At 55.0% G+C, this 8,777-nt stretch overlaps 1 protein-coding gene across 3 annotated transcripts in view; it reads left to right on the top strand.

Annotated features, from left to right (window-relative positions):
• Window positions 1-6,087: 6,087 nt before the first annotated feature.
• Window positions 6,088-8,777, top strand: part of LOC147108403 (lysine-specific demethylase RAD23B-like) — a 56,829-nt gene continuing 54,139 nt past the window's right edge. For 2 of the 3 annotated variants that reach the window (XM_086005008.1, XM_086005007.1), the window contains exon 1: window positions 6,088-6,252. In XM_086005008.1, coding sequence (XP_085861134.1) covers window positions 6,187-6,252 — 66 coding nt within the window. In that variant the 5' untranslated portion in view covers window positions 6,088-6,186. Of the gene's footprint in view, window positions 6,253-6,745; window positions 6,776-8,777 lie in introns of those variants that run through there. The other variant, XM_086005009.1, reaches the window with a different exon arrangement.

The raw sequence follows: 8,777 nt of genomic DNA, 5'->3' as shown, positions 1-8,777 counted from the left end.
ATCCTCGGGGGGGATTTTAACTGCACCCTCGAGGCGAGGGACCGTTCGGCCCCCCAGCGATGCCCGGCGGCGATGGAGAAGTTGACGGACCTGCTCGGGTCCTTTGACTTGGTGGACGTCTGGCGACATCTCCACCCCGACTCCAGCGCCTTCACTAGCGTGAGGTCTGGAGGAGGATGGTCCAGAATCGACTGCCTTTATATTTCCCGGGCGTACGTCTCCTGCGTTCCGGCGGCTTCCATGCGGCCGATGCCGTGCACGGACCACCACCTGGTGTGGGCGGAGCTCATTCCGCTGCGCGCGCGGGGGGGTCCGCGTACTGGCATTTTAACAACCTGCTGCTGGAGGGCGCGCGGTTCCAGGATTCGTTTCGTCGGTTCTGGGCCGACTGGAGAAGGAAGCGGGGGGGCTTCCCCTCCTTGAGGCTATGGTGGGACGTGGGCAAAGCTCACGTCCGTCTCTTCTGTCAGGAGTACGCGAAGGGGTCGACCAAGAGGCAGGAGGCCCGGGTCGGGCGGTTGGAGGAGGTGCTCGATCTGGAGTCCCGTCTCGATCAAGTCGTTGAGGACCCGGCCCTGCGGAAGGTGTACGAAGAGAAGAAGGGCGCGCTGAAGGACCTGCAGCTCGTTGGGTCCCGAGGCGCGTACGTGAGGTTGCGGATCCAGTTCCTGCGGGACCTGGACCGCGGCTCCCCCTTCTTCTACTCGCTGGAAAAAAGACGGGGGGTCCGTAAGCAGCTCTTGGGGCTGCTGGCCGACGACGGATCTCTGGTCTCGGATCCAGAGGGAATCAGCGCGGAGGCCCGCGCCTATTACGGGGCTCTGTTCTCTCCGGATCCGTCCAGCGAGGATGCGCGCAGAGTTTTGTGGGCGGACCTGCCGAAGGTCGGCCTGGAGGGCGCCGAAAAATTGGACGCTCTTCTGAGTCTGGAGGAGCTGACCGGCGCCCTCCGCCAGCTCTCCAGGGGAAAGTCCCCGGGGCTGAACGGGCTGACCGTGGAGTTCCACAGGGCATTCTGGGATGTCTTGGGGGGCGACTACGCGCGGGTCCTGGGGGAAAGTTTGGCGACCGGGGAGATGCCCCTCTCTTGGCGCAGGGCGGTTATTGTCCTGCTGCCGAAGAAGGGCGATCTCCGCCTCCTTAAGAACTGGCGCCCGGTCTCCCTCCTCAGCACGGACTACAAAATTTTTGCCAGGGCCATGTCTGCTCGCCTTGGCGCCGTGCTGGCCCACATGATCCACCCTGACCAGTCCTACACGGTCCCGGGCCAGACCATCCACGATAACATCCATCTGGTCCGGGACCTGGTCCACCATTCCCAGAGGGCTGGTCTGTCGGTCGCCTTCCTTTCCCTGGATCAGGAGAAGGCGTTCGACAGGGTGGATCACGAGTATCTCTTCGGGACTCTGCGCGCATTCGGGTTCAGGACGCATTTTGTCGCCCGGATCCGACTTCTGTACGCTTCCGCGGAGTGTCTGATTAAAGTTAACGGGTCCTTGACGGCGCCCCTTCACTTCGGGAGGGGGGTGCGTCAGGGATGCCCCATGTCCGGCCAGTTATACGCCATTTGCGTAGGGCCTTTCCTGCGCCTCTTGCGGAAGAGGTTGGCAGGACTGGCTCTGCAAGGGCCGGGCGTGGAGGTGGTCCTCTCGGCTTACACCGATGACGTGCTCCTCACGGTCACGGATCCCGCTGACTTGCGGAGGATGCGGGAATGCCAGATTTACTCGGACGCATCCTCCGCCAAGATCAACTGGGAGAAATGTTCCGGACTCCTGGTGGGTCAGTGGCGGGTGGACTCCCTGCCGGAGGAGTTCTGGCCCTTCGCCTGGAGCACCACGCACCTCCTCTACTTGGGAGTTTACCTCAGCCCTGCCGAGGACGCCTGGCCGGCGAACTGGCAAGAGTTGGAGGCCAAAGTCACCACTCGCTTAGGATGCTGGACAGGACTGCTCCGAGTGTTGTCCTACAGGGGTCGAGCGATGGTCATAAACCAACTGGTGGCCGCCATGTTGTGGTACCGGTTTGTCACTTTGATCCCTCCCCCTGCGTTTGTCGCCAAGATACAGAAGAAGCTCGTCGACTTCTTCTGGGACAAAAGGAAGCACTGGGTCTCTGCCGCGGTTTGAGTCTCCCGCTTAGGGAGGGCGGTCAGGCGCTGGTGTGCTTCTGCACCCAGGCTGCGACTTTCCGTCTTCAGACGCTGCAGATACCTGTACGTCGAGAATCCTCCGAGATGGTGTGCGCTGGCGACGTATTTATTCCGCCAGCTGCACGGCCTCAATTACGACATGCAGCTCCTGTTTTTGGAAGTGGGCGGCACGCGTGCCAGCCTGCGGGAGCTGCCTGTCTTCTATCAGGAACTGCTATGGGTTTGGAACTACGTTGCTTCCAGGCGGAGCTCTCCCCCGTGAGGAATGGCGGCTGTCCTTCGGGAGCCGCTGTTCAGGAATCCGCACCTCCACGTCCACGGGTTCGGGTGGCTGGCGGAGGGCAGGGCTGTGCCTGGCAAGGTGACTAGAGTCGGGGACCTGCTCGATGGCGGAGGAGCGGGCTGGATGGCGCCGGAGTTGGCGCGGCGCATGTCTTGGGCCAACGTCCAGCTCGCGGTCAATGCCATCGAGTCGATGAAAGCGACGCTGCGCCCTGGCGCCACAAGGTGTATCGAGGCGGCTCAAGCGCGTGGGGCGATCCCGTCCGAGCTTTCCCCCGTTCGGACGGAATTCCTTATCGGCACCCAGCCCAGAAACTCCCCTCGGGAACCGGCGCCTCACAACTTGAGCCGTCTTGAGGAAATACCCTCCGTGCCTTTTCATTCCGCGCAGAGGGGTTTCCTGTACGGGCTGCTCCTGCACACTCTCCACTTTGCCATCTTCGCCTGCCGTCTGGTTGCCTTCTGGCGGAGGCGGAGGTCCCCAATGGAGGGCTCTCTATGCGGGAGTCCTCCCCTGTTCTATTGGGGACTTGGCCTGGAGGGTGTTGCACGGGGCAGTCCCGTGCAATATATTTTTAAGTAGGTTCACGGACTCCCAGGCCACCTGTTTGTTCTGCGGCCTGGAGGAGTCCGTTTTTCATATATATACAGAATGTGAGAGGTTGCAGCCCCTCTTCCATTATTTGAAGGGGCTGCTCCTCGATTTTTGGTTGCACTTCAGTCCCACGCTCTTGATCTACGGTCACCCGGTGCGGAGGGGAGCGGGCAGGTTGGGGGACCTCCTCTTGGGTCTGCTCCTGGGCCTGGCTAAAAAAGCCATCAATTGGTCCAGGCAGCGGGCGGTCGAGGGGGTCGTCCAGCCAGATTGCCTCCCTCTCTTCCGCGGCCATGTTCGCACCCGGGTGGCCCTGGAGATGGAGCACGCGGTGTCTGCTGGCGCGCTCGAGCACTTCCGTGATCGGTGGGCGCCGCGGGGACTGGAGTGCATAATTGGATTGGACAACCAAATTTTAATTTGATTTGCTAAGGTTTATTTAAAGTTTTAGAGTTTTAATTACAGTCTATTTGTTTCATTTACTTGGTCCATTTAAAAGAGGGACAAGACAAGGACAAAAATGAACAACTTTATTAACTAGCCTAATTACTCTGATGAGATCAATTACTCGAGAAACAGGTGAGGAGAGGGGCCCAAAGGCACAGCAGCAGCGCACTGAAGCCTCAAAAACCGCCCTCAGGCGGCGAGCAGAGGGAAGTGCCGCTGAAGCCGTTACATCTAATTGTTTACCAGTAATTTCTCATAAGACTGTTTGATTTCTGTTTTAATAAAATCTTGGTTTTCTTACACCAAACCACTTGTCTACTCGACTTTTCTGTATCGCCGCCTGCACCTAAGTCCGGTGTCTAGAACCCAGGGGCATGGGAGCGATTCGAACCGCTCACAGGCAGTCAGAGGCAAAACTGACTCGGCGCACGCACCACCCGCTACATGCAACAAGACCTGGGCGACATTCAGGCTTAGGCAGATAAGTGGCAAGTAACATTCGTGCCACACAAATGCCAAGCAATGACCATTTCCAACAAGAGAGTCTAACCACGGCCCCAACATTCAACAGCATTACCATCGCCAAATCCCCCACCATCAACATCCTGGGAGTCACCATTGACCAGAAACTTAGCTGAACCAGCCACATTAATACTGTGGCTTCAAGAGCAGGTTAGAGGCTGGGTATTCTGCGGTGAGTGACTCACCTCCTGACTCCCCAAAGCCTTTTCACCATCTACAAGGAATACACTCCACCTGCCTGGATGAGTGCAGCTCCAACAACACTCAAGAAGCTCAGCACCATCTAGGACAAAGCAGCCCACTTGATTGGTACCCCGTCCACCACCTTAAATATTCACTCCACCGGTACACTGTGGCTGCAGTGTGTACCATCTACAAGACGCACTGCAGCAACTCAGCAGGCCTTCTTCAACAGCACCTCCCAAACCATGACCTCTACTGCCTAGAAGGACAAGAGCAGCAGGCACATGGGAACACCACCACCTCCATGTTCCCCTCCAAGTCACACACCATCTTGACTTGGAAATATATCACTGTTCCTTCATCGTAGGTGGGTCAAAATCATGGAACTGCCTCCCTAACAGCACTGTGGGAGTACCTTCACCACAATGACTGCAGCGGTTCAAGAAGGCGACTCACCACCACCTTCTCAAGGGCAATTAAGAATAGGCAATAAATGCTGGCCGTGCCAGCGACGTCCACATCCCATGATCGAATAAAAAGTTAATCTAGGCTCAGTGCAGTACTGAGGGAATGTTGCATTGAGAGTGTGCTGTCTTTTGGATGAGGTGTTAAACCAGGGGGGTGTAAAAAAAACACCTGAATTTGAAAAAGAGCAGGGGAGTTTCCCTAATGTCCTGACATTTATCCTTCAACCAACAAAACAGATTATCTGATGATTTATCTTGTGCTGTTCATGAGAACCTTTCTGTGTGCAAAACTGGCTGCTCCCAATTCATTGCTTTACAGCAGTAGAAGTACTCTTTAAAAGTATTTCACTGGCAATAAAGTGCTTAGGAATGTCATGAAAGATGCTATATAAATGCAACCTCTTTCCTTATACTGCTCTAGTCACCTAGAGTAGTGTGTCTAGTTCTGATCGTTCAGACACAGACTGCATTGGAGGCAGTGCACGGTTCAACGCACGGAAGAGCTGAAAGGTTGATTCTAATGTCAGGTTTTGAGGAAAGACTGGGGAAATGCTCTTTTCAGCCTAGAAAGGATTCATTGGCAACATGGTTTTACAGAGGTATATACGGATATGGAAAAAGCCCATAATAAAGAAAGGCTTGCATTTATATAGCGCCTGTCATGACCACCAGACGTCTCAAAGTGCTTTACAGCCAATGAAGTACTTTTGGAGTGTAGTCACTGTTGTAATGTGGGAATGTAATGTTACTTTAAATTAAATTGTAGAAGTGAAAAGGTAATTTGGGGAAGATTTTCTTCAAACAATGAATGATCAACACATGGAATGTCCAGATAAAGTAGTGGAATCATTTAAGAATGAATTGGATGCTGCAATGGGGACACTGCAGGATCTTTCCAGATGGCCAATATTAAGCCTGGCCAAGTGACCTCCCTCACCTGCAGTTAGCTGTGACACAATAGCTCCTCACACTGAAGGGACACTGGGAGAAGCGGCCCAGTGACGTCACCGGACGGCAGGTGGCCCATGTCCACCTTACGTCACCGGCACCCGTGACGTCACGCCAGGTTCCTGCGCGCGGGTGGCGGTGCACGCTCGGCGAGAAAACAGCCCGAGTGTGTGTCGTTTGTTTAACGGCTAAAGCTACCGCTGCTGGCGGTGGACAGAGGAGCTGGAGCTGATTCACTGTGAGCGACGGTTTAAAAACACCGCGTTTAATTCACGCGGGCGCACAAGCGAGCACGCGCTCACCCGGCCACAAACTTTCCCCGTCACGAATATGGCGGCAGCGCGGCGATCACGTGCTTTACCCGGGCGGAGAAGGGGCGGAGCCGCGTACGTGCGATGAGCGCGTCATGAACGGCGTGCCTCCCCCGCATCGACGACGCAGGCGGCGTTCGTGGCGGCCTGGGGGCAGACGCTCCCTCGCACGGCCCCCAGCGTGATGACGCTGCGCTTTTGACGCAAGCGGGGGCGCGCACGCTGACACTGAGTGACTGAGCGGCTGTGCGGGGTTAGACGGACCGAGAGCGGGAGACGATGCAGATCACGCTGAAGACCCTCCAGCAGCAAACCTTCCGCATCGACATCGACTCCGAGCAGACGGTGAGTCAGTGTGGCCTGCGCTCGGCCCGGGGACACGGGGTGGGTGGGTGGAAGGAGTGCAAGGAGAGAAGTGACCGCGGAACAGGCCGCGGGAGCAGACAGGAGAGCGGCGATGTAGGCCCAGGCCCCGGAGCAGAAGCCGATCCCATGGTGCAGGGGCTGAAGGAGAAGCCTGTTGGCGCCGGGCTGGCCTACAGCCCCGTGGGCGAGACGGGCTGGAAAGTGGGCCTTCGCTTTTCCCACCGGCTCAGGTCGGCATCGGTCGCGCAGTGGCCCCAGGAAACCCCGGGGATCCTGGCGGCATTAGGCCGCCGATAGCCAGTCAGCAGGGTGGTATTTGTCCTGCCCCCCCCCCCCCCCCCGGTGTTAGTGGCTCCGCTGGACGTTCCCACTCAGTCCTCGACGCCTTTGGAACGGATTGTTTACTCGCCCCCCTACCAACAAAATACCCACTGGGCTCGCCGCCGGGGCAGCCCAGCTCCTGCTGAGCGGCTGATACTTGCACTCAATGGGCTTTAATCGGGTAAGGAGGAGGGGGGAGCGAACTTTCAATGTTTGGCCGGCTTAATAAACCCGTTTCGAAGTGGCGCTGGTCGAGGCCTCGGCACAGAGGGCAGTGACTAGGAGGACTGGGCACGATGCATCAAATTAGAAAAGAGTAACGTTAAACCTGTACTGGGAGCAGACCCAAAACAACCATGACACAGCAGCGTAATACAGTTGTCAGTGCGAAGTGTGCAAGGGCAGCGAAGTCTGGGGCCTGCTGCTGAGAACTGCGATGTTAAATTGTGTGTGAAGTGCTCTCCTTTTAAGAAACAGTTGTTGCCTCCCCCCCACCACCACCACCAAATCTTCTGGACAGCTAAATTTAGCTTTTGCTCAAATCAATCACGGTAAAAAAAAACATAATGCAAGCTTACTCTTGTGAAAACCTCTAAGGCTGGCGTTTCTTCTCCCCTATATCGAGAACATTTAAGTTTGTTGTCCCTTTATAAAGTATTGCCTTCAGCTGTTTTTTTGGGGGTCTGCTCCTACAAAATTGCCCTTCAGGGAAAGTGTTCCTGGGGAGCCATTATTTTGAAAATTTACCGTGAAACGAACTGTAGTAATAAAGCTACTCAAATGCTTTATTACTGTAATGGAGTAACATTGTAATAACAAAGTGAATAACATTTGATTCCAAGTAGAAATAAGTTGTGTTCCTGGATGAGTAAAGCAGTTTGTGGCATGCTAAAGGTTCAAACTGTGGCTGGATCTCTCCCTCCTGGGGGAAAGGGATACTGCTATTAATTTTAAAACTTTTTGGATTATTTACATAAGTTTTTTTTAAAAAGCAAAAGACTGCAAGTGCTGAAAATATGAAATGAGTCAGAAAATGGTGGAAGCACTCAACAGGTCTGTCAGAATATGTAAAAAAAAAGTTTTATTCAATTGTGGGATGTGGGCGTCGCTGGCAAGGCCAGCATTTATTGCCCATCCCTAATTGCCCTCGAGAAGGTGGTGGTGAGCCGCCTTCTTGAACCGCTGCAGTCCGTGTGGTGAAGGTACTCCCATAGTGCTGTTAGGGAGGGAGTTCCGGGATTTTGACCCAGCGACGATGAAGGATTGGCGATATACTAGTCAGGATGGTGTGTGACTTGGAGGTGGTGGTGTTCCCCCTCCCCCATGCGCCTGCTGCCCTTATCGTTCTAGGTGGAAGAGGTCACTGGTTTGGGAGATGCTGCCGAAGAAATCTCGGCGAGTTGCTGCAGTGCATCTTGTAGATGGTACACACTACAGCCACGGTATGCCGGTGGTGGAGGGAGTGAATGTTTAAGGTGGTGGATGGGGTGCCTATCAAGTGGGCTACTTTGTCCTGGATGGTGTCAAGCTTCTTGTGTTGTTGAAGATGCACTCATCCAGGCAAGTGGGGAGTATTCCATCACACTCCTTACTTGTGCCTTGTAGATGGTGGAAAGGCTTTAGGGAGTCAGGAGGTGAGACACTCGCCACAGAATACCTAGCCTCTGACCTGCTCTTGTTGCCACAGTGTTTATGTGGTTGGTCCAGTTAAGTTTCTGGTAAATGGTGACCCCCCCCAGGATGTTGATGGTGGGGGATTCGGCGATGGTAATGCTGTTGAATGTCATGAGGAGGTAGTTAGACTCTCGCTTGTTAGAGATGGTCATTGCCTGTCACTTATGTGGCGCGAATGTTACCTGCCACTTATCAGCCCAAGCCTGACCGTCGTTCAGGTCTTGTTGCATGCGGGCATGGACTGCTTCATTATCTGAGGAGTTGTGAATGGCGCTGAACACTGTGCCGTCATCAGCGAACATCCCCATTTCTGACCTTATGTTGGAGGGAAGGTCATTGATGAAGCAGCTGAAGATGCTTGGGCCGAGGACATTGCCCTGAGGAACTCCTGCAGCGATGTCCTGGGGCTGTGATGATTGATTTCCAACCACCACAATCATCTTCCTTTGTGCTAGGTATGACTCCAGCCAGTGGAGAGTGGGGATGTTCGCTGATGACTGCAGTGTTCA

This window comes from Somniosus microcephalus, chromosome 13, assembly GCF_052327205.1.
Source record: "Somniosus microcephalus isolate GS21.2 chromosome 13, FLI_Smic_1.0, whole genome shotgun sequence".
NCBI classification, from domain to species: Eukaryota; Metazoa; Chordata; class Chondrichthyes; order Squaliformes; family Somniosidae; genus Somniosus; species Somniosus microcephalus.
The sequence above is the reverse complement of the archived record's forward strand: the minus strand, read 5'-3'. Positions and strand labels throughout refer to the sequence as shown.